General features: G+C 38.9%; 1 protein-coding gene and 1 long non-coding RNA gene across 4 annotated transcripts in view; one reads left to right on the top strand and one right to left on the bottom strand.

Annotated features, from left to right (window-relative positions):
* Nucleotides 1–25,702, top strand: part of FAR2 (fatty acyl-CoA reductase 2) — a 153,061-nt gene that overhangs the window by 89,156 nt on the left and 38,203 nt on the right. For both annotated transcript variants that reach the window (XM_040488530.1, XM_040488529.1), the window contains exon 2: nt 14,790–15,018. In XM_040488530.1, coding sequence (XP_040344464.1) covers nt 14,830–15,018 — 189 coding nt within the window. In that variant the 5' untranslated portion in view covers nt 14,790–14,829. The remainder of the gene's footprint in view (nt 1–14,789; nt 15,019–25,702) is intronic.
* The window catches only part of LOC121038764 (uncharacterized), a 27,987-nt gene continuing 4,058 nt past the window's right edge, over nt 1,774–25,702 (bottom strand). Inside the window, exons 1-3 of one of the 2 annotated variants that reach the window (XR_005794493.1) lie at nt 15,694–15,763; nt 4,158–4,260; nt 1,774–2,168 (exon numbers count right to left, since the gene is read on the bottom strand). This is a non-coding gene — a long non-coding RNA (uncharacterized LOC121038764). Of the gene's footprint in view, nt 2,169–4,157; nt 4,261–15,693; nt 15,764–25,702 lie in introns of those variants that run through there. The other variant, XR_005794492.1, reaches the window with a different exon arrangement.

Raw genomic sequence — 25,702 nt, 5'->3', positions numbered from 1 at the left:
ACATGAGATCACAGACGAACACAAATGCAGTAGCTAGAGACAGGATCTGACAGAATTTCTTCATTCGGTTAGAATATATAAAGCACAAAAGGATGGCTAAGGTCTTTGCCCTTGAAGAACTTCAACTCTTGTACAGCAGAAAACCCGTGTACACAAATATACAAAATAGAACGTGGTAAATGGAGGCAGGCCCTTAGAAGACAGGCAAGAATCCAGACTTGGGAATTCTCCTATCTTCCTTCTCCTTAGCCCCACATCTTTATTACACCTTCATTTTTGATTGATAAATAGACATTGGTGTTTGCCCTAGATATGAAGCAGGTTAGTAGTAAATTGGGTTGGCTTATAAATTATGAAATAACGGTTCACATTTAGAACTAGACAGCAGAGGTCAGACGGTGTAACAGGAACCTTAATAATTTGAAATATATTCTATGCCTGGCCACAGTAAAATGAAGCGAGAGTGGATTTAACATTCCAGTAAACACTGTGAAAAGCATGTAAAACATAGGTGATTTGACTGGATAGTTCATATCAATTAACATTGTAAAAGAGAGTTTAAAATGGAGTTACTATTTGTTTAAATAGCATAGAAACTGGAGGAGAGAACAGAGTGCCTCTTTTTCTCTGTTATAGTGATTGATATTAGACGATTAGGGCTAGGAACTTGTCCCAAATGCAGCTTTGATGGACTGTGTCTTTCTGATAGCTTGCACTTTGTTGTACGAAACCTGTTATGTTTCTTCTGATATTATATAGCTACAACACATAGTTTAATATAGACATGAAGTATTTTTTTAGATCTCTAAGTATCATTATTTTAAAGATAAATGCCTAAAATCTTTGTTGCTCTTTAATAGAATTCATTGTACATTATCAGAAAAAGAATGAATGTTGTTTGTGGTTTGCTGTGCTTCTGACACAGAATAAGATCTGATGGAGAGAATTGTACAGGGAAAGCATCAGCCTTAATTCAGAGTTAACCCTTCATAAAGGCCTAACTGCCCATTTCTGAATAATATATCTGTCTATGTCTATATCTATATCTGTATCTGTATCTATATCTATATCTATATCTATATCTATATCTGTGTCTATATCTATATCTATATCTATATATCTTTCTATCTAGAGACTGTCAATTTATTGGCATAGGTCATGATCCCGTAAAGTCTGTTATAAAATAAGGATTTCCAATTCATCATATTGATTTATATATAATTAACCTTCATATTAACCTTTTTAAAAAATATAATTTCCCATGTGGTTCAAGAATAATTAGCTGGTATATGGCAACGACTAAGCTCCTGGAATCTCACTACATGAAGTAACTAACTAACTCTGAGTCTTTTCTTTGGATGGATACAGTTAACAAATACTATGTCTGATCACTGACAGTAGCAAATCTTGCTATCCTACGTGTATTTTTACATATACACCATCGTAATATTGTGGTACAAAAAATAATTTGTGCTACGGTTTTGTAGTAATTTCTCAGTGTTAATCTATGAAACATTTGTCTTTTTGGTGGACTGAATTAATGATGTTGAATTGGTCTCCTTTTAATCAGGCCTTGCTGTTAAAGACTTTATACATTCCAGCTATTTTGTTTCCATGCAGTTTCCTGGTTGAATAAAAGGTTGAGATAGGATGGTTTGGATGAGAAATAGAAATCTCCAACCTTATTTCTAAGGTCTGCTTGAGTGAGTCTGAATAAGTCTTTGAATCCATATTAGTGGCAGACTGTATCTTATTAGAAGAAATTAGGGCACATTGATGTATATATAACACTGGGGTTATGCAACATATTTATTAATCATTGGTATGCTATTCTATGCAAATATCTCTTCATATACTTGCACTATATTTTTAAAAATCCTTTAAATAGCTATTCGTTTCAAATTTTGGTATTGGGAAGCAGGAAAACAAAGAAAAAAATAACTTTTCAAAGCTTTAGTTATTTATTAGAAAAGACGTGTCCCCGTTCCACCTCTATCGATACATGCGTTATTATGGGTAACACCCGTGAACTCAGATGCTGGCAGTAAATAATGTACAAAGTCTCTCAATCAAAATTACCTTCATGCAAATGGGAGGTCCTGGAAGTTCAGACTGAGTCTTAGGCTGGACTGAAGCCATGCTCTGCAGTGTCCTGTGTTAGCCACATTCTATTATTGTTAGAAATGAGAATTCGTAAGTAAGCAGATTATTTTATGTATTTTTTTAAGTAAAAAAAAAGTCATAGGGACAACATAGGCTTACATTAAACATGGGGACTAAGGTACAAAATATGATCTGGAATCAGAACACAATTAAATCCCCTATACTTGCATTTCTGTTACCACTTATATCTGAATCAGTGGGGTACTCATTAAAATGCATCTACTTGGGCCCTGCCCCAGCTTTCTAAATCAGAATCTCAGAAAATGGGGTCTGGTAAAAGAGCCATTTTAGCCAGCTTTCCAGATGATTCAAATACCCACTACACTTTGTGAAACACCCCCTGATTTTTTGTTCATTGATTAAATGAATCGGTTCTTCAGTCTGACTCCTTCATTCACTGATTTAACAATATTTATCAAGCCACTTTTCATTGCATAGTATTGGGCTAGTTAGCATGTAAGCAATAATGCAATATAAAATACATCTCTGGCAAGTGTTTTACTACCTAATTAGGGTGACAAGGTGTACCCTCAATATCTATTAATAAATAAGCACAAGGTATTTGGATTCAGGGCCAAAGTAGCATTAATTGTATAGGATATAACATCCAGAACAAGGGAAACATCATTCTGTTCTGGTCAGATGACACTTGGAATAATAATCTCTCTCATTTATTACCTTATTTGATAATTAAAACTGCTCTGTGAATTAGATAGAATATTACTTCACAGAAGAGAAAAAAAATTGAGTCCTAGAAATGAACTCTGCTCTGCTGCTAATTCCTACATCAGTGTTCTTCTCACTGTGCCTCTATTACACCTCACATAATTTTTTGTTGCTGTACTTAAGCTGAGACAGTTCAGAGATAGAAGAGTTTACCAGTAATGAATACTTTGGTTGAAAAACAGACAAAGGAAATAATTCCAAATAACTAAAGCTTCCTCCTGTCTCTGTATTTTATGTTCAGCTACCAAGACATCAAGCAAGGATTTTGTTCATTAAAATTTGTGGGAGAAGTCTTGCATATGGTGAATGTGTTAGCAGAAAATATTAATGATTATGATGGTTCATTTTATGTGTCAATTTGGCTGGACCACAGAAATAAATTTGTGAGGGTAGTCCCAAGATCCTTGAAGACCTAAGTGGTTATTCTTCTCTGTAGTCCAGAACTTACAGTGAGGACTGCTGTCACTAAATTGGAAAACCTAAATGCGTTGAAGATCCTCGCATGGCTGGAGTCAAGTGTTGACCCTCCATTGCCAAAGTCAAGGTGGTCATGGTTCCATAATGGACAGCAGAATGAAGCATAAATCAGAATATAATCTGATTTATAGAGTGCTAGGGCATTGACTGGTTGATCATGGTGTTCCTAGAAGTGAAATATATGGGAAGCCTACTAAATTCTTGCTTGATCTGTATAAGCAGAAAAGTTCTAGGTCAACTTGAACAGAAGTCTAACTTGAATCATTAAAACAGAGTTATGACCTCTGAATCAATTCCCAGATGCAAGCCAATTTACAGATGCAGAATGAAGGGGGAAGCCAGGCCCCCTTGAAACAGGACAACTGTATATTGCTAAAAATGCATTTTGTTAATCTTTTTCCCTGCCATCCCCAAAGGGACCTACAGTCTTTAACCAGGTTAACTGTACGCTGGGGAAAAAGAAAATAATGAGAACTTTTGGGGACTACCGGACAGTGGCTCTGAACTGACACTAATTCTAGGAAACCCAAAATGCCCCTGTAGTCCATCAGTCAGAATAGGAGCTTATGGATATCAGGTGATCCGGGGAGTTTTATGTTAGAACCATCTCGCACTGGGCTCAGTAGGTGTCTGTACCCATTTTTCCTCAGTTCAGAAAGTCATAATTGAAATAGATATACCCAGTAGGTGACAGAATCCCCGCAGAATCCCTGACCTGTGGAGCAAGAAAGGCCAAGTGGAAGCCACTAGAACTGCCTCTACCTAGTAACATGGTACACCAAAAGAAAAACCTCATTACTGGAGGGATTGCAGAGATGAGTGCCACCATCAAAGATTTGAAAGGTGCCGAGGTGGTGATTCTTACCACATTCCCATTCACCTTGACTATTTGGCCTGTGTAGAAGACAGATAAATTTTGTAGAGTGACTATGGATTATCATAAGCTTAACACAGTGGTGACTCATTGATTGCAGCTGTTATACCAGATGTGGATTCATTGCTTGAGAAAATTAACACATCTCCTGGTATCTGGTATGTAGCTACAGATCTGGCAAATGCTTTGCTCTTCATACATGTTAATAAAAAAAAAAACAGAGCAATTTGCTTTCAGCTGGCAAGGCCAGCAAGACATCTTCACTGTCCTATCTCAGGGATATATCAACTCTGCAGCCCTATGCCATAATTTAATTTGCAGGAATCTTAATGACCTTTCCCTTCCATAAGCTATCATTTTGATCCATTACATTGATGGCATTATGATGATTGGACCTAGTGAGCAAGAAGTAGCAAGTACTATAGACTTATTTGTAAGATATCGTTACCAGAGGGTGGTAACTGACAAAAATTTTATTGGTAAAGTCCAACAAAAATTCAGGAATCTTCTGTCTCTTTGGGGGTTTAGGGGGCCAGTGGTATAGGGCACATTGAAATATCCCTTCTAAGATAAAGGATAAGTTGTTGCATCCGGTCCCTCCTACAACCAAACAAGAGATATGATGCCCTACTGGGCCTCTTTGGGTTTTGGAGGCAACAATATCCTTGTTTGGGTATGTTATTCTGGCCCATTTAGTGAGTAACCCCAAAAGCCTCCATTTTTTGATGGGTCCCAGAATAAGAGAAGGCTCTACAACAGGTCCATGTTGCTGTGTAAGCCACTCTGCCACTTGAGGCATATAATCCAGCAGATCCAATAGTTTTTGAAGTGGCAATGGTAGATAAGGATGCTGTTGGGAGCCTTCAGCAGGCCTCTACTGGTGAGTCATAGCACAGACTCTTAGGATTGAGAGTAAAGCCCTGCCATCCTTTATGGATAACTACATTCCTTTTAAGAATCAGCTTTAGGCCTACTACTGGCCTTAGTGGAAACTGAACACCTAACCATACCACTGACTTATCATGCAACTTGAGCTGCCCATCACGAACTGGATCTCATCTGACCCACCAAGCCATAAAGCTGGGCATGCACAGCAGCACTTCATCATCAAATACAAGTTTTACATATCTGATCAGGCCCAAGAAAGCCCTGAAGACACAAGTAGACCCATGAAGAAGTGGCCCAAATGCCCATGGTCCCCACTAGTGCTACACTACCTTTTTTCTCTCAGCCTGCATCTATGACCTTGTGAGGAATTCCCTATAATCAGTTGACAGAAGAAGAGAGAGATGTAGGTACCACCCAAAGTGAACAATTGCTTCTCTCTGGGACATCCCCAAAGGATAGTGGTGAAGGGAAATCCTCTCAGTGAACAGAATGTCAAGCAGTGAACCTGGTTATTCACTTTGCTTGGAAGGAGAAATGGCCAAATGTATAACTGTATACTGATTTATGACCTGTGGCCAATGGTTTGTCTGGATGGTCAGGGACTCAAAAGAACATGATTAGAACACGAAAGAACATTGACAACAAAGAAGTCTGGGGAAAAGGTATGTGGAATGAGCCAAAATGTGAAGATACCTGTGCACCACATAAATGTTTACCAAAGAGTGGCCTTGGCCAAGGAAGATATTAATAATCAAATGGATAGGATGACCACAGCTACCCCTTTATCCCCCAATAGACTCATAAACAAAGTGGTCATAGTGGCAGGGATGAAGGTTATGTGTGGGCTCAGTAACATGGACTTATGCTCACCAAGGCTGACTCGTCCACAAATACACTGGTGAGTGCCCCGTTTTCCAGAAAAGGAGACCAACACTGAATCCCCAGGTGATAAGCCAGCTACCTAGAAGCAGATTGATTACAATGGACTACTTCCATCATGGGTCGGTGTTTTGTTCTTGCTGAAATAAAGGATGTGGATTTGCCTTCCCTGCATGTAATACTTCTGCCAAAACTACCATGAACAGACTTATAGAATGCCTACCCACCATCATGGTATTCCATACAGCATTGCTTCTGATCAAGGAACTCAATTCAGAGCAAATGAAGTGTGGCGATAGGTTCATGCTCATAGAATTCACTGGTCTTGTCATGTTCATCACCATCCCGAAGCAGCTGACTTGACAGAATGGTGTAATGGTCTTTAGAAGACTCATTTATAGTGCCAGTTATGTGGCAGTACCTTGAAGGACAGGGGCAAAATTCTCCAGAAGGCTGTATATGCTCTGAATCAGCATCTAATAGATCGTGCTATTTTCTCCCATAGCCAAGATTCACAGGTCCATGCGTTAAGGGGCAGAAATGAGAGTGTCACCACTCACTATTACCCCAATGACCCACTATCAAAAATTTTCTCCCTCTCCCCATGACCCTGTGTTCTGCTGGCTTAAAAATCTTAGTTCCAAAGGGAAAAGAAAGGTCCTACCAGGAGTAAGAGCAATGATTCAATTGAACTTGAAGTTAAGCCTGCTGTCTGGCCACTTTGAATATCTCATGTCTCTGAATCAACAAGCAAAGAGGGGAGTCTCTGTGCTGGCTGGGGGAGTATTGATCCTAACTACCAAGAGGAAACACATTGGAGGTAAGGAAGAGTGTGTCTGAAATATAGGCGATCCCTCAGGGCATCTCTTAGCATTATAATGCCCTGTGATCGAGGAGCCAAGATGGCCGAACAGCATGGAAGTTTTTTGTGTGTCTCGCGTCCATGAAATACAGCCAGACCAACACTAAACCATCCTACACACCTAGAAAACTGATTGGAGGATATAATGCCCTGTGATCAAGGTCAATGAAAAACTACAATGACCCAATTCAGAGAGGACTGCTGATGACCCAGATGCTTCAGGAATGAAGGCTTGGGTCATGCCCACCAGGTAAAGAATCCTGGCCCACTGAACTGCCAACTGAAATGTAGTTACAAATACCATGTGACTAGTTACAGAAATGATGACTATAGTTGTCATGATTATTTTTGTTGTTTTGTTATGAATACATTTGTGTGTCTGTGTAAAACAAATGTTTTCCTCACTGTCTAATCCTCTTATGTGAAATAAGGTATATTAATTTTATATCTTAGTATTTAACTGATTTCAGCTTTATGTCATAGTATTTTAAGTTATAGGATATCAGAAAGAAGAGTAAATATTACCCAAAGACTTTGCATCCTCTTCTGGGGAAAGAGTTAGTATGTTTTAGTTGTATGCAGGATAGTTATATAATGTTGGGCAGGAGTATGAGTTTGCTATTGTCATTATTTTGGAAATTATGGTTTAAGGAGATTTGCGTGGGTGCCAAGTCAACAAGGGTGGACTTATGATGTTTAATTTTATATGTCAACCTGGCTAGACCAAGTGCCCAGATATTGGTCAAACATTATTCTAGATATTTCTATGAAGGCGTATATGAATGAGATTAGCATGTAAACCAATGGACTTTGGGTAAAGCAGATTACCCTCCATAGTGTGAGTGAGCCTCATGCAATTACTTGAAGGACTCAATTGAACAAAGACCGACTTCCCCCAAGAAAGAATTCTACCTTTGGTCTCAAACTGCAACTCTTCCTTGAGTCTCCAGCCTGCAGATTTTGGATTTACCAAACTTCCATAATCTCATGAGACAGTTTCTTAAAATTCCCTCCCCACTCCCACACACACATTTTTCTCCCCATCTCCCTCCCTCCCTCCCTCCCTCCCTCCCTCTCTCTCTCTCTCTCTCTGTCTCTCTCCCCTCCCACTTATTTCTCTCCTCCCTCTCTATCTCTATTTTTCTCTTCCTCTGTCTGTTGATGGATGGATAGATAGATAATCTATGTCATGTCATCTTAAAAAAAATAGTCTTGGGGCGCCTGGGTGGCGCAGTCGGTTAAGCGTCCGACTTCAGCCAGGTCACGATCTCGCGGTCCGGGAGTTCGAGCCCCGCATCGGGCTCTGGGCTGATGGCTCGGAGCCTGGAGCCTGTTTCCGATTCTGTGTCTCCCTCTCTCTGCCCCTCCCCCGTTCATGCTCTGTCTGTCTCTGTTCCAAAAATAAATAAACGTTAAAAAAAAATTTTTTTTTAAAAAATAAATAAATAAAAATAAATAAATAAAAAAAAAATAAAAAAAATAGTCTTTAGTTCTAAGCAGAGCATGAAAAAGTAGGTTAGCTTACTATCCATTCAATTGGGTTCCTTTGCTCATTGTGTTAATAGATCAACTAATCTTTTATTTACAACCCCACCAATTTATAATTAAGACAAAATAGGAAGCATCAAGATTTCCATTTGATTGTGACTCTTGATACCATTTTAGAATATTCACATGTTGGGGCGCCTGGGTGGCTCACTCGGTTAGGCGTCCGACTTCAGCCAGGTCACGATCTCGCGGTCCGTGAGTTCAAGCCCCGCGTCGGGCTCTGGGCTGATGGCTCAGAGCCTGGAGCCTGCTTCCAATTCTGTGTCTCCCTCTCTCTCTGCCCCTCCCCCGTTCATGCTCTGTCTCTCTCTGTCTCAAAAATAAATAAAACGTTAAAAACAATTAAAAAAAAAGAATATTCACATGTTGCCTATTGTTTGACTTACCTATAAGCAATAATAATGGTACTATGCATTTTTATAATGCTTTACCATTTAGGAAGAATGTTTACATTTTAATTATTCACACCTAACCCAGTAGGTCCCATATTGTAGGCAGTCTACACACCTATTTAATCAATTATGATGAAATAATGAGTTTAGGTCATATTTTTCCTTTTTCATCTTTGTTAAGTTTGGAGGGCTTTTTGGAACACTTACTAATGAGCTAAGCACAAGGAAACTAAGAAGAATGTGTTAAGGTGATTAGTAAATTTTGTGTTTCTAAAGCCAGCCTGGACTGTCCTTCCCCCTTCAGAACTCTTTCCAAATTGGTTTTTCCTGACTATGGCTCATTGCTAATGTGATTAGTGAGGCTGTGCCCCCAACAGTTGCCCACAATACCCCTGGGGGTTAGTATGTCCCCATCAAGAAGTTAAAAGTTCTCGCAGAAAGACTTTATATAACAAGCCCACAGTGAAAGGTATCTAAGTTTATTGCTGAATTGTGGAAACTAAAGATAAATAAAAAAGAATTCTTATGAAAACTCTTTTTTTCCTACTAAGTACTTGAAAGCAGATATGTGACTTATATACAGACTCTTAAGGCTTGGATTAATGACGTCTCTATAGTTTATTGTAAAAGGCCTGTCCATATTTTCACAAACATGTAAATGCCACAAATCAATAGCCTACCTCTATCCCCAAAGATGGGAAAATGAGACAGATACATTTGCTTCACTAAAAAGGTCTACTCCATAATTGGAGTAAGGTTGATAGGAATTATTGTCAAGTTATTTTACTTATCCAAAAATGTTCATCTCTCTGTTCATGTGTGTTTGTGTATACATTAGGCTGCTCGAGCTACTATAATAAAATACCACAAACTGGGTGGCTTTAACAGACATTTATTTCTTATAGTTTTGGAGGCTGTAAGTCCATAATTGTGGTGCAGGCAAATTCAGTTTCTGGTGGGAGCTCTCTTCTTGGCTTGTAGACAACTCCCTTCTCTGTACCTACTTACATGGCCTTTCTTTGGTGCCTAATGTTTAAGGAGAGACTGTTCTTTGGTGTCTCTTCCTCTTCTTATTAGGATGCCAGTCCTGTTGAATTAGGGCCCCACCCTGATGATCCCATGTAGCCCAAACACCTTATATCCAAATGCCATCACAGTAGGTGTTAGACTTTGAACTTATGCATTTGGAGAGGACATAATTCAGGCCATAAATAGTGTTTAATGTAATTTTAGCTACATTTTTAAAAATATTTAAACACATTTTAAACAAATGATGTTTGGGGGCACCTGGGTAGTTCAGTCAGTTGAGCATCTGACTCTTGATTTTGGCATAGGTCAAGACCCCAGGGTCATGGGATTGAGTCCCTCAAGGGGCTCTGTGCTGAGCTTGGAGCCTGCTTAATACTCTCTCTCTTCCTCTGCCCCTCTCCCCAGATTGTACTCTCTCTCTCTCTCTAAAAAAAAAAAAGAAAAAGAAAATAAATAAACTAAGGAGGCTTGTTTTGCAAATTTCTTTGTACCTTTAGTGCCCACAGCAAAAGAAGAGCCTATAAAAATACCAGCTGCCATGACTTTCTGGGAACTTTTTCAAAGTATATATTATTAAATTACCATTTAAAATCATGGAAAGAAATTACAGACATGAAAAGAGACTCTTTCCCTTTAATCCTATCACACTATTATACAGCTACTGTCATTGATTTCACACACACACACCCCCATTCTTTCCCACAGGGGTTTGTAATGGACATTAATGATGCTTCACAAGTTTGTCGTCTCCTTTTTTTCATTGAATAATATTTTGTAAATGCATTTATGTGATTAATTCAACACATTTATTGAAAGAATTTCAACTGTTCAATTTTGATGAAGCAGAACAACTTTCATTTACTGAGTTTTACAAAATAGCATCAATTTTCTTCAATAGATCAGCCCATATTACCAGGCTCATTGCCAACTGACACTCCGTTTGCCTACATGAGATATATCTTAATACACATCATGTCTGAATTTTCACAAAGGGTAACAGAATTATCCACAGATGAGATTGGCTCAATTATTTATAGAATTATTAATATACAGTAACCAATACTAAATGGTTTTCCTTGGCTGATCTCCTGTTGGCCCAATTGCTATTCTTTCCAAAGTTTGCCCATAATCAGTTTAGATGGATAAAATTGAGAGGCTCAATCTATATGAAATGTGGGGTTCATAGTCTAACTTAAAGCACAGAGACCAGAAGAAATTTGGTTAAATAAAAAGGGGGTAATCTTTCTCTGAAGAAATCTTCCTTCATCTTCACTTTGAGTACTATCAGAATTTGCCATGCGTGTAATTTGCTTGGGTAAATATACTTAGCCATGAAGGATTTAATATAGGTAAAATAGGGGTAGCAGTGGATCTTATTTGTGCTTAGCTTCACAAGCAGAAATTTAAGCCTTGAATCTTGATTTTTTAGTATGATGTGCTGCATATTATAAAATGAGAATTGAAGAAGGTCCAAGAACAATGATTCTCTGAAGAAGAGGCAATTTTTCCCGAGAGCACATTTAGCGAAGTCTAGACATACCTGGCTGAGGAAGAGCGATGTTATTACCATCTAGTGAGTAGAGGCCAAGGATGCAAGTAAAGACTTTACATTGTACCGGACAGCCCCCTCCCCCAAACATTTATTCATCTCTAAATGTTTATAGTGCCAAGACTAAGAAACCTTGGTTATGTAAGATTCCTAAGAGGCAAAGAACCTTGTTGGGTTTTTTTAATGTTTTTTTCTGAAGGACTATCAAGAAATTTGGGCAAGCTTGTCTCCCTTACATTTCTGAATCTTAATTTTTTTATTTTCCAGAAGAACCATTCAAAGAATAATTCCTATATGCTGAAACCAGCAAAAATGTATATAACTTGGCACAACAATTATGATTCAGGATTTTCACATCTGTTCTCTAGAAATGAGAACAGCCTCATTTTACTACCAAAAGGATAGTAAAAACTAGCTATTTCTACTCATGACCATGGGAAATGATCTTAAGAAGAAAGCTCCAGAATAGAAAGGAAGAATCTAAGCTGCCTACAGCCTATTCACTGCTATTCCCAGTGCCTACCCAGTATCAGGAACGTAGTACGTGTTCAACAAACATGCACTGGCTGATTTTCAGAGGCCCCCCTCATTTATCATTCAAGCGTCATACATCCTACATTATACAGGATGATTCTGAAAGTTGTCAAAGTGGCTTAGGCTTCCCACAAGCCATATCATGAGCATGAGGGACAAGAAATTGTCCTTTGCTCTCTGCACTGGCAATCAGAAGATATGAAAGGCAAACCATTACCTGGTCAGCTGTCCTAAACGTATTACTCCTTGAAGAGTTGCACATCATCCATTACTGAATGTAAGGTTATTTTAATTTTTAAAAGAATTTAATTATTTTAATGAATTATATTCAGGGTTAACAGTCCCTGGACCTTGCAAGTTTAATACCCGGAATAGAATTCAGGGAGCCAAATTTCATATAGGAGTTTCTGGGGCCAGTGTTAAGCCATATATTGAGAGTGGAAGCAAGAAGTAGAGGAAACATCTCTGTTACAGCTTTGATCGGAGGATGAGGAATTCCCTGACATTTTTCAGAATCGCTTGTCTTGATCAGAGTCTTGGCCACACTCCTCTGCCACCTGCTCTTGACAATTGGGTAATGAGTGCCAGGAAATACTGTTTTATGTTTTGTTTTCCTGTCGGAGAACTCAGTGTTCTCTGCCGTGGTTTGGGTTGTATTTGAGAAGTAGTTGGACTCCAGACAGAGCAGGCAAATTCCGTTCTTTGGGGACACATCAACCCTTCCTTTGTTCTATAAGAAATGGGCTCATTAGAAGTATATTACCTGCTTCCTGAAATTTTTTATCACATGCTACAAAACTGTGTCTGGGATCAAAATATGTGAACAGTAATGGGGCACCTGCGTGGCTCAGTTGGTTAAGTGTCTGACTTTGGCTCAGGTCATGATCTCATGGTTCATGAGTTTGAGCCCCACATGGGGCACTGTACTGACAGCTCAGAGCCTGGAGCCTGCTTCAGATTCTGTGTCTCCCTCTGTTTCAAGGCAGGCAAGACAAAACTCATCAATACTTTTCCCAAGTGATAAAATCTTGAGAAAATCATTGGATACATTGCAGCATGAATAACATTATTGAACATGACCAAAATTATGATTGCTATTTTGCACCAAGTCCAAATGTGTTCTTCAAAATAGTATTTTTCACATCAGCCTTCAATAAGAGGGGTTTAAATAGGGACTCAGGGGATATAGCTAACATCATTTGAAATCCAGATTTCCTAAAGTGAATAGTGTTGATGTTTGGGTGTGATTTCTGTCACTGATCCCTATTTTATTTGCATTTTTAACAGTCTATAATTATCTTGTTTGCATATTTACTTACTTTTGTGTTGTTGGCCTCTTCTGCTAAAGGGAATGCAAGGGTCTGTTTGCCTTATTCATCTGTTAATCTTTGGAACTTTGCACAGATGCCGACATGATAGGTCCTCAAAATTACTTGTTGAGTGAATTCATGAGTGAACGAATCCTCCAAAGGCAAAGAGCTCTGCCCAAGAACAGCCTCAAATTCCTTACAGTATAAACTATGTCTATAATTACAATTTGTAAGTTATGACTATGAGAAGTTAAGGAGTTCGTTGAGGAGTTACTGGCAGAGTAATCCTGACTGGACTTGACAAGGCAGGGTGCTGACTCTTCTGCCTGTTTTTGTCTTCCTCATGAGCTCTGATGTTAGGGCCAGTCCCTGGGCTTGTGTTTTGCAAGATCAACCCAACCCCATCCAGCAGATTGCCGGGGAGTGGCTACAGATGGCCATCAGTGACAATGACAGAAAGGAAGTCTGCACCCACACCACAGCACTGTTTCATTCAAAGCTCTCCACCGCTGCTTCCAATGGACAGTTTTAAACCCAGGCTTAAAGACGAAACACTTCACATTGCATGCCTACAGCATATGGTGCCTTTTCCAGGAGGCCCAGGATCCAAATGCCACATGTGGCTTCCCCCTACCAGATTTGCTCCTTCTCTGTGTTCCTGGCAATGGCCGGAAACGGACAATAGATCACCTGGAGCCACTTCAGGGTTAACAAAGTCCCTGGTCTGTGGCTTCACTTGTTCGAGCTTCTCTGCCCTTTGTCTCTTGCCACGTTTCAACCCTAAGAATAGCTACCATACAGGGAAAGGGAGGCACGGGGCCCCTTTTTAGCTCAAGGAAGAGAAAAGCATATATATTCAGAAATGGCTAGGTAAGCAAAGGCCTGTTAGTTCACATGAGACCAAAAGCTATTTCTTCCAATATTTTCTGTAAATGAAACTGCCACTGTAATGGTAATTCCATCATAAGTTTCAAAAAATGTGATAGCTGTTCTCAGCTTAATTTTCGCAGGCTCTGGGGCCACTCCTAGCCTTATCATTTACATTCTCGTAACCCTGAACTCCTTTTATTTCCTCCATATAGCACAATCTATAGCTTGTACCTTTGCTTTTGCTTTTTGGACTGGGACACCTTTACCCCAGCCCTTCTCTGCCTTCCAGTTTTACCTCATGCATCACCACCTATTCAGGCAGGCCTTTCTGAAATTTCCAGATCCTGCTGTACACCCCACCTCTGTGACCCCCTTTGTTTTAGCACTCATGTATTATATTTAATGATGTATTTAGGTGTTGGCCTCCGTTTGAATAAGAGCAATTTATTGAGGGCAAGAACCATGTCTCACTCATTTTTTGCCCACAATTCCTGGCATAAAGTCTGGCATTTAATAAAGTGATCTCAATAAATCTCGATTGAAATGAATCATTTGTCAATAAACCATGATGTCCTCACTTGGGCCTTTTTCTACATTCAAAACTCCTGGAAGCATCAGAAACATTTTAAATGACTGCATTTTTGAGCTTCTGAGAATGTAACATTTTGTTATTTCTCTTCCTTTTCAGGAACCTCTTTCTGGAGCTATAAAAGACAAAGAGAAGAATCATGTCCATGATTGCAGCTTTCTATGGTGGCAAGTCCATTCTCATCACTGGGGCCACAGGCTTCATGGGCAAAGTGTTGATGGAGAAGCTGTTTCGCACCAGCCCAGACCTGAAAGTCATTTACATCCTTGTGAGGACCAAGGCTGGCCAGACTACGCAGCAGAGGGTTTTCCAGATCCTAAATAGTAAGGTATGCCTTAGGGGAAGAGCCTTGGGGCAAGATGACTCACTACAATATTCCCTGACAGCCCCAGATTGCAAGTGGGGGGGCCAGGATGCCTGGGCAGGTAGAGAGAGGAGACAAGATGGCAATCAGGTGCTCATAGAAATCTGTGGTGTTTTCCTGTAGGAGAAGAAAGAGGGCATAGGCTCTGTCCAGGGCAGGTGAGCAGATACTCTATGTTCTGGAAATTACTGAGTAAGAATCAAAAATGCTAAAATCCCCAGAGTGGACTCTCCAACCTCAATATCTGTCAAAGTTCAACAGAACCCTTTCCTACTTCTAAATTCAAGGTAGTCCCCCCACCCCAAGTTTTGGATATTCTATTCTATTCTGAACAGGTATGATTAGTAAGTAGCCATGTGATAATACTTGGCAGTTGTCCACACTCCACAAGGTTTAGGTGTTACATACTTATCTATGGTAACTTGGTATTTGTATTATTCCATCGGTTCTTCTAAGGGGAAAACATGGAACATGAAATATTACATACATAAATGAGCATTTGCGTATCAGACCCCCTCACTCCTTAAATAAAAGATTGTACGTATCCTCCCATGTTTTATAAATCTGAAGGTAGTATTGGCTTTGGTCTCAAGCATATCTTAGCTCAAATTCTGGCTTATCAGTTTATTGTCACTTTACCTCGTAAGCTCCGGTTTGCGGTGTTCAACATAGGAACAGAGACAAGGACTTCCCAGGATTGCCACAGGAATTAAATGGGAAAAAAAAAAAAAAAAAGGCATGTGTCTGGTTCAGAGGCCCCTTTGAAATATACAGGGTCATTTAGGGTTGGCAAAAGGAAAATTTAAATAAGGTGTTTTTCTTGTTGTTGTTTTTTTGTTTTCTTTTATAAAAAGCCTCCTTTCCCATGTGTAGAAATGCTCCCATCTAACGGAGGCAGTATCTGTTAGCACAGCACATTACAGACACTCAGGAACCCCGATGATCACATTTACCTGCAGGTACCTGGATGAGATTTTGGTACAAATGATCATCAAGAGAATCAGGAAAGCCTCTCCTGTTTCTCATGGCTTGACTCAGCAGTGGGACAAATAATAGTAGCTGACAGTTATGTAGTCAGTACTTATGTACTTAGTATTAAGTACTTATGCACCTAGTACATGGCAGGCACCATTCAAAGGCTTTTTTGTGCCTTACCTCATTGATTTTTGCAACAGCCTGATGAAAAAAGAATGATTCATATCCTCAATTTTCATTTTCCAGATTTTATGGATGAGAACACAGGCCTGGAGTGTTAACTTACCAGAGGTCACCCAGGTGGTAAATGAGAGTCAGACTCTAGATCTCAGTCTGGCCCCTGAGGCAACACACTTGCCTCTGCCCAACACTGCCTGCTTTGTAGCTAGTGGGTCTTAAAACCAAAATGATAAGGTGGCATAAAGCTGAAATCTAGATCCCTCTTCAGACAGCTGTGTTCACTTATATATCCCTAATGGAGTTTGTTTTTCTCACATAGCAGACATGCCTTTTTAGCTTGGTAGCCGGTGAATAGATCTCTAGATAAATATTGTGGCAGAGTCTTGTGGTCAGCACTGTCTTTACCTACTGTTCTTTTCAATCACACAACAATATTACTTTTGTCCTGGAGATCTTGATTGTACTGTACATAACTTATCTGTGAAACTGACTTGCAAATCTCCACACTTGTTCCCACTATTGGGCTATTTATTGCCTGCTATTGACCTTTATGTATAGTGGTTCTCAAAATGTGGTTTCCAGACCAGCAGGATCAATATCACCTGGGAACTGTCTGTTATCATCAGATAGTGCTTGAAAAGCATAGGCTTCACAAGGCAGACTCACCTGGGTTTGAACCTCAGCACTAGCAATTAATAGCTGTGTGACAGTGGGCAAGATATATTGTATCTATGACCCTTGGTTCCCTTATTTGTAAGTAGGGTAATAATACCTTGCTCACCCGAGAGTGGTCTGTCTGTCTATCCACCTCACTCTATCTCTGTCCCCTACTCAAGTCTTTCTGGATTCAAATCCAAGTCTGACATCATTAGGTATGGTATAGTTTTAACCACTATCCCCTGTGGCCTCACTTTTTACTGTTATGCTAATTAGGGTTTATTGTATAGATTTCTTTTCTCCATAAATTTTACCTAAATGAATTATGGGAGGAAAGAAATCTGTTGCGCATTAAATGGCTGATCAACTTAATATCTGTGGTAAAACACCATGTCTGCATGACCATTTTGTGGGGCTTCTTTTCTTTTTTTAGTACTTTTATTTATTGAATTCCTTGGACATCTAAAGAATTTGGAGAAGCTTATACACTATGATTATTTTTTAAGGCACCTTACTTCTATGTTATCATTATAACAGAAACGTTAATTGCTAAAAAGAACAGATTCCATCACTTATTGAAAACAAGCCTTTGGAGGGGTGCCTGGGTGACTCAGTTGGGTAAATGTGCGACTCTGGGTCAGGGCATGATCTTGCAGTTTGTGAGTTCAAGCCTCATGTCAGGCTCTGTGCTAACAGCTCAGAGCCTGGAGCTTGCTTCAGACTGTGTGTCTCTCTCTGTCTCTGCCCCTCCCTTGCTCACACTCTATCTCTCTCTGTCTCTCAAAACTAAATAAATGTTAAAGAAAACAGGCTTTAGTTATGCAAAGACCCATTTTCTTGGCTATGTGGAATTTGATACCTACAAAAAGATTTTCCATGGGGGGAAAAATGATGTGCTTTATTTTATTTCTGGGCATTCAAAAACTGAAAAGTTTCCACTACAAAAATCATGAATTCTTGCCTCAGAATATGAGGATGCTCTTGCTGATTGGCTGTCAAGAATGCTGTGTGCAGGGAAGAGACAGCCCAATCCTTATTACTGACTGTGACATATAAGGTATTATTGCTCATATTCATTTTGAAACTAAAAATTAAAAAGAAAGATAAACCTTAAGATTACATTTTTAAAATATGTGAATACACTCCTTTTGCACAAAAAAACCCCTTCCAGATCATATTAATTTTTTTGTTTTGTTTTTTGTTTTGACTTAGAGTATGTGGCTATTTAAATTCAAATTAATTACAATAGTGAACTTTAAAATTCAGTTTTCAGTCATAGTAGCCATATTTCAGTGCTCAATAGCTACGTGTGCTGCTGGCTGCTTTACTGTACAGGTATAGAACATTTCTATAATCACAGAGTTTTAGACAGCATTCATTTAGATGATTGAGTGTCTTGTATGGAAGGACCATGCTGTGATTAAGATTTTCATGCTGCCCCTCATTTTTATTAACTCTACACTTACTAAAGTGCTTGCTTATGTGTCACACATATGCTAGGCACTAAGGATATGAAGACAAAAATGACATGGCCAAGTCAAGTGATGGAGATAGTCATGTAAAACATGATTACAATGCAACACAAGTTCTCCAGAGAGAGGAAAGCAAAGGGCAGTCTAAGCAGGAAGAACCACACCTGCAAATGGATGGCTGGTATGGTATATTTGAGAACCTCTGGGTGACTTGCTTAGCCCCAAACAAGTGAGTTTTTAAGAACTAGAAAGGCATGCTAGTTCAGGCCAGATTCTGAAAGACTACACACAATTGTTTTAGTTAGCTCACTTTCAGTTGGAAGAAAACTCAATTGAAACCGGCTTAGAAAACAAAGATGATATATTGATTATACAATGGGAAACTCCAGGACCACAGTCATGGGCAATGGGCTGGAGCTCTGGCCACCTTGGTCTGTGAATCTCTCAGCTCTGCCATTTTGTTCTAGTTTTATTCCAGTTATGAATAAGATGGTTGTTATCATTGCAAGATTCGTGCGTGTGTGTGTGTGTGTGTGTGTGTATACATATACATATACATATACATATACATATACATATACATATACATATACATATACATATATATATGACAGCCTTTGGATAAAGAGAGGCTGGCTCCCTCTGAAACTCTCTTTCAAGATTGATGAAACCTCTTTTCTGGAAAACCTCGTATTTCCCCTTATATCTTACCAGCCTGGGGTAGGTTATATGTCAATTTCTGGACCAACCCCTATCACATGTGGTATGACATATACTGATTTATTCAGAAACTCCAGATCTAAGCTAACCACTGAGCAGAGGGTAAGAGTTCACTTAGATAAGTAAATGTTTCCCCCGGGCTGGGGTGAGACCATCTTCTCCTGAGGCACAGTGGCTACATGGAGAATGGAGAACATCTGAATGATAATTTAGATACTTCTCAAGACCCAGAAGAATGGATATTAGGAAGCAAGCATCCTGAGAAGAGCCTGGTCTCAGGAGTGACACAGACTTGAGTTGGTGTCCTCTCCCCACCAAGCAGTGTGCCTTTACATAACTGAGCCTGAGTAACCCAAATAAGGATACTAATGGCTATTGTCTTCTACACTGTTGTGAGATGTCAGTGAGCTAATACAGGAAAGACACTTAGAATAGTGCCTGGACCAGGGTAAGAACTTGGCAATTATTAGTTTTTAATATTACTATTCAAATATGGAAGCTTGAGCTTTATCTTTTAGGGGATGGCACTCCAGTTGAAGGCCTTTTTTTTGTCTTCTGAAAGCTGGATGATTCCGCTATTTTAAATAATGGTAATAATATTCACAAAAATAAACTCAAAATGGATAAAGGACCTGAATGTGAGACAGGAAACCATCAAAACCCTAGAGGAGAAAGCAGGAAAAGACCTCTCTGACCTCAGCCGTAGCAATCTCTTACTCGACACATCCCCAAAGGCAAGGGAATTAAAAGCAAAAGTGAATTACTGGGACCTTATGAAGATAAAAAGCTTCTGCACAGCAAAGGAAACAACCAACAAACTAAAAGGCAACCAACGGAATGGGAAAAGATATTTGCAAATGACATATCGGACAAAGGGCTAGTATCCAAAATCTATAAAGAGCTCACCAAACTCCACACCCGAAAAGCAAATAACCCAGTGAAGAAATGGGCAGAAAACATGAATAGACACTTCTCTAAAGAAGACATCCGGATGGCCAACAGGCACATGAAAAGATGTTCAGCGTCGCTCCTCATCAGGGAAATACAAATCAAAACCACACTCAGGTATCACCTCACGCCAGTCAGAGTGGCCAAAATGAACAAATCAGGAGACTATAGATGCTGGAGAGGATGTGGAGTAACGGGAACCCTCTTGCACTGTTGGTGGGAATGCAAATTGGTGCAGCCGCTCTGGAAAGCAGTGTGGAGGTTCCTCAGAAAATTAAAAATAGACCTACCCTATGACCCAGCAATAGCACTGCTAGGAATTTATCCAAGGGACACAGGAGTACTGATGCATAGGGCACTTGTACCCCAGTGTTCATAGCAGCACTCTCAACAATAGCCAAATTATGGAAAGAGCCTAAATGTCCATCAACTGATGAATGGATAAAGAAATTGTGGTTTATATACACAATGGAATACTACGTGGCAATGAGAAAAAATGAAATATGGCCTTTTGTAGCAACGTGGATGGAACTGGAGAGTGTGATGCTAAGTGAAATAAGCCATACAGAGAAAGACAGATACCATATGGTTTCACTCTTATGTGGATCCTGAGAAACTTAACAGGAACCCATGGGGGAGGGGAAGGAAAAAAAAAAAAGAGGTTAGAGTGGGAGAGAGCCAAAGCATAAGAGACTGTTGAGAACTGAGAACAAACTAAGGGTTGATGGGGGGTGGGAGGGAGGAGAGGGTGGGTGATGGGTATTGAGGAGGGCACCTTTTGGGATGAGCACTGGGTGTTGTATGGAAACCAATTTGACAATAAATTTCATAAATAAATAAATAAATAAATAAATAAATAAAGAAAGAAAGAAAGAAAGGTAATAAAACAGCACTCAACTGATGAAGATGGGAAATTAATTGTGGGATCTGTGATTGTAATGAGTTTAGTTGAGTAATTGAAACAGAAATCATACTACATTTTCCCCTTACGGAAGAACTCTGCCAACTCATGGAATAGAGGATCAGCAAAATGCATTCTGATACAGAATATCTAAATGTGTTAGGCAAAATATGTTTTTATAAAATAATCTTAGTGCATCACTGAGTTAGAGAAAAAGCAAGAGCAGAAACAACAATGAAAAATTAGCCACCTGAGAATTCTGAATAATCTTGGGGAGGATCTTGAATTGGGAATGTAATCAATCACAACTCAATTAAGGTGCAGAGAAACCAAAGCTGACTTGTGGGTTAAAAAGGTGAAGTAGAATTTCTCTATGGGTTTTGTTAATGTAAAGCATAAAATAATCACCTTTTGACATTCACTAATCTAAAACATAGCCATCAATTGTTCATCTCCAATGCAGAGATAACTAAACTGGAGGTTAGTTGTCATTTAAAACCAAGAAAAAACCAACCAGCAGCCATTTGCTGAATCCCTGAATGCTTAGAAGTCTCCATTTCTAGTCCCATAGATGCCTTCCAGTTGAAATTTTTAAACCTGTTCCCCATATCTTTCAGGATAGTCCCAGTAGTATCAAGTCCAGCATACAAAGTTAGCTTTCTGTAAACAGTCAGGCTCACATACCCACCCCTTTGCTAAGACTGTCTTCACACAGTCTCCTAAATTCACCCTCAGAATAAAAATATTTTTCTTTTCTTAATTAAAGTTTTGTCCTCTCCCTAAAGAAGCCTTTGCTGTTGTAAAGTGAAACTACTGAAGATATGTATAAATGAGTGTTTTAAAAGGAAACAATTACTGTAGCATCAAAATGCTCAAGAGATTGGCACATGGAAAAGTCTTCTTAAGTTTCTAGCTATTTCTGGTTTTGTAGCAAAGGCATTCATTATTCTTTCATAAATTTTTGACGTACGTGGTCAGATAGAAGCATGCAGAATGGACAGATCTTGGGCTTCTACCTAAAAGGGGAATAATGTAGTTTAACATTTTTGTAGCATCATATTTTAAAAGTGAGAATATTCCATATGAATTCTAGTTTTCTTCTATTTGGTTAGAATTTGGGGGGAAGGTGCAAGTTGGTTATTCCAAATATGTGGGCTGCCACAATCAACTTTCCAAGATAGGGTTATACTTCAGGGAATATGCCCATAAACCTTTGATTTCCTAATAATTCTGTCTGCTTTTATGATCTCCTAATGTCAAATCCAGTAGGAGTAAAAGAGTCTTACGTTTGGCAGATAATACACCATTTTCTCAAGTGTATTGGATTAGCCAAAACTAATAACACATTTATTACCCCAACTTTTCCCTCTAAATTTTAAGTCTAAGACCTTTCCATTGTCATTACTCTCATGTGTTATCACTGTCCACTTGGTAGGTAATCAACCAAATTTGTTGAATGAACAAGTTTAATGCATTCTAGTTTCTCAGTGGTCTTGTCTGAGTCCAGGCCAAACTTTAGTTCTATTGTATGGCCACTCTTGCTCCTGGTTTTTACTCAGAAGAACTTTACTATCTGGGTTAGTGTTTCTTCTGATAGGCTTGTGATTCTGCAAATATTTATTAAATATCATCCACAAATCAAGACCCAGTTTCTATTCTGTCACTTAACTTTATTTTGACATAGACAGGGTGCTTTAAATGCAATCATACCTTATTCCTAAGTGAGGCCTGGTATCATTTTTAAGCAATATTTCTCTTCATTCACACATAGCAATGTATAAATTCTAATTCATCTTAAAGTACAACGGTATTCTTTTTTTTTAAATTTTTTAATGTTTATTCAGTTTTGAGAGACAGAGAGCAAGTGGGGGTGGGCAGAGAGAGGGAGACACAGAATCCGAAGCAGGCTCCAGGCTCTGAGCTGTCAGCACAGAGCCTGACGTGGGGCTCGAACTCACGAACTGTGAGACACGACCTGAGCCGAAGTCAGGGACCTAACTGACTGAGCCACCCAGGCGCCCCTCAAAGTACAACGGTATTCTTAAAAAGTAGATAAAGGTATGTTATGTCATATCAGGTAAGTTAGGCTTGGAAGTATGTCTTTTCTTAATTTTTCTTAATTTTTTTTTTTTTTTTTTTTTTTTTTTTTTTTTTTTTTTTTTTTTTTTAGAGAAAGAGCATGAGTTGGGGAGAGGGAGAGAGAGAAAGAGAGAGAGAGAATGAATCTTGAGTAGGCTCCATGCATAGCTCAGACCCCACACAGGGCTCAATCCCATGACCTTGGGTTAATGACCCAGGCTAAAATCAAGAGTTGGACATTCAAATGACTGAGCCACTCAGGTGCCCATGGAAGTTTCTCTTTAAGACATAATAAATTAAAATGTTATCAGTTTGCCTTTGATTCCCACTATGTCCCCAGGAAATATAGTCAAGAGAACATCTGTTGTATCTATCAAAATTCATGTATCTGATTCATTTATTTCCTTTCATTGTATGGACAGATACCACCTCTCGCTTCCTGGTTCCGTGCTTTCAGAAGGAGACAATTAAGTGGGAAATGCCTTGGAAAAAAGGTTGTTTTTCATCCTTTGGCCACATGGAAGTGGGGCTCATGAATCAGAACAGACCAGTTTCTTATATATAACTAAGTTTCTGAAGTATTTTCAGAGCACTTAAGGGAAGTGCTCTATATCAATAGAGGGAAAGATATCTGAATTTATGGCAGATTCTTGAAGACTTTCTCACAAAGACAATTAAGCTGGCACTCTAAGAAAACAACCAGAGACACACAAATATTGTACCAACATATATTGTAGTATGATTTATTGTAGCAAAAACTAGAATCAATCTGAATGTTCCACAGTCAAGGAATGATAATGTAAACAACAATACATACATTTGTTAGACTAGTATGTAGGCATTAAAGGTCATATTTTATAAACTATTAAATGACATGAGAAAACACTTCTTATATATTGAGTGCAAAAAAAGTCATGCAAAACCATATTCAGTATCACCTCAACAAACGTCCTTAAATGCTGGTAGGATCTTGAATTAATTCTATTTTTTGGCACTTCCAACTTTTCATATTACAGTCATCATGAGCATGTTTACTTTTATGGTAAGGCAGAAGGCACCCTCTTTCACAGTGAACAAATGAGAGCAGGAATATTTTCCCAAAGTCTTGCAAATACAGTAACAATGAACATGTTTCACATTTATAGTGGGGAAGGAAACACCCACTTTTTAAAAAAGCCAATAAGCAAGGCAGCATGGCAATCATGAATTTCCAAAACTAGGTCATCAGATATAAGTTCAGTTAATTGTGAGTTTTGAAACTGTTTATCCAAATTAAATAATTTGATTTGATTTGTATTAGAAATATGATTCTATTATTTTTTAATCTATTTAATCTATTTAATCTATTCTATTCTATTATTTTTTTAATCTTCTAGTTTATTTCATAAAATCTGAGAAACATCTAAGGAAAAAAAGCCAGATACCATGTGCTGAAATGTGAATATGCTCATCACAGACCCGTGCTGTTCAAATCATGGGTCCCCAGGGCTCCCATGCTGGCCGCTTAGTTCTTACTTATGAAAAATGTATTCATTTTTCAATGAACCAGCTTTTCACTGTAGCAAAAACAATTTTAGATAGAGAAATTGATATTTTATCTATTTTGCTATCTTGAATATGGCTTTGCTTAACAAGACATGGCTTTTCCCCACTACAGCAGATAATGGGTTGCCAATAACTCATTCAGTTATCAAGTTCCAAGAAATGTGTTTTGAGGGTCTTTAGTGCCTTAAAGATGTGTTCCTTTTTACAACAATCATGTCCTACTTATACCAGTTTAGGGTCTTAAATCGGTTGTAATCTATTCCTAATAACTGTTTAAGAAAACATCAAGGCGGGGCGCCTGGGTGGCGCAGTCGGTTAAGCGTCCGACTTCAGCCAGGTCACGATCTTGCGGTCCGTGAGTTCGAGCCCCGCGTCGGGCTCTGGGCTGATGGCTCGGAGCCTGGAGCCTGTTTCCAATTCTGTGTCTCCCTCTCTCTCTGCCCCTCCCCCGTTCATGCTCTGTCTCTCTCTGTCCCAAAAATAAATAAACATTGAAAAAAAAAATTAAAAAAAAAAAAAAAAAGAAAACATCAAGGAGACAATGTCCGTATTTGAAAAATAAAACCCCAGGTAGTTGAATTATATTAAGAGGTAGTTAATTAAGAGTGATTGAGAGGTTAGTATCTAAAAAATGTTTTATTGAGAGAATCCGTAGAAAGTTTGGGCTTCTCCTATTAAACTATAGTAATCAAAAAAGGGAAAGGTTGCCATGAGATTATGCTGGGTGTAGAATCATCTGAACATAATAACATTATGCTGGATTTAGATGCTGGGTTTTTTAATCCTCCGAGAAGACCAGGCAAAGCTCAAGGTTTCCAGGGCAGGACTATCTTGTACAATGTCACTACGAAGTGGATTTTTAAACAAAGGTAGGGCTTGGCAGGTTGCACTGGATACTTCAAGTCAACTTCTCTGGAAAAATGTGAATTACTCAATAAGCCCTTATTTGCCCATGAGATAAATCAACTCTGAAATACCCTGGAGAGCTGTGGTTAATGTATCATACAAGGTCACACACTGGGCTCTCAGTTCACAGAACTAACCAGGTTTAAGACAATGGGAGACCGTAACATTTTATGAAATAGTTTATTGACTCCTTTCACAAACTATCACTGTTTGGTAGTTTCTAGAAGGCATTAGACAAAATAATCCTTGAGAGGAAAAATAATGC

This window comes from Herpailurus yagouaroundi, unplaced genomic scaffold (assembly GCF_014898765.1).
Source record: "Herpailurus yagouaroundi ecotype Mexico unplaced genomic scaffold, PumYag 166, whole genome shotgun sequence".
Classification (NCBI taxonomy): Eukaryota; Metazoa; Chordata; class Mammalia; order Carnivora; family Felidae; genus Herpailurus; species Herpailurus yagouaroundi.
The sequence above is the reverse complement of the archived record's forward strand: the minus strand, read 5'-3'. Positions and strand labels throughout refer to the sequence as shown.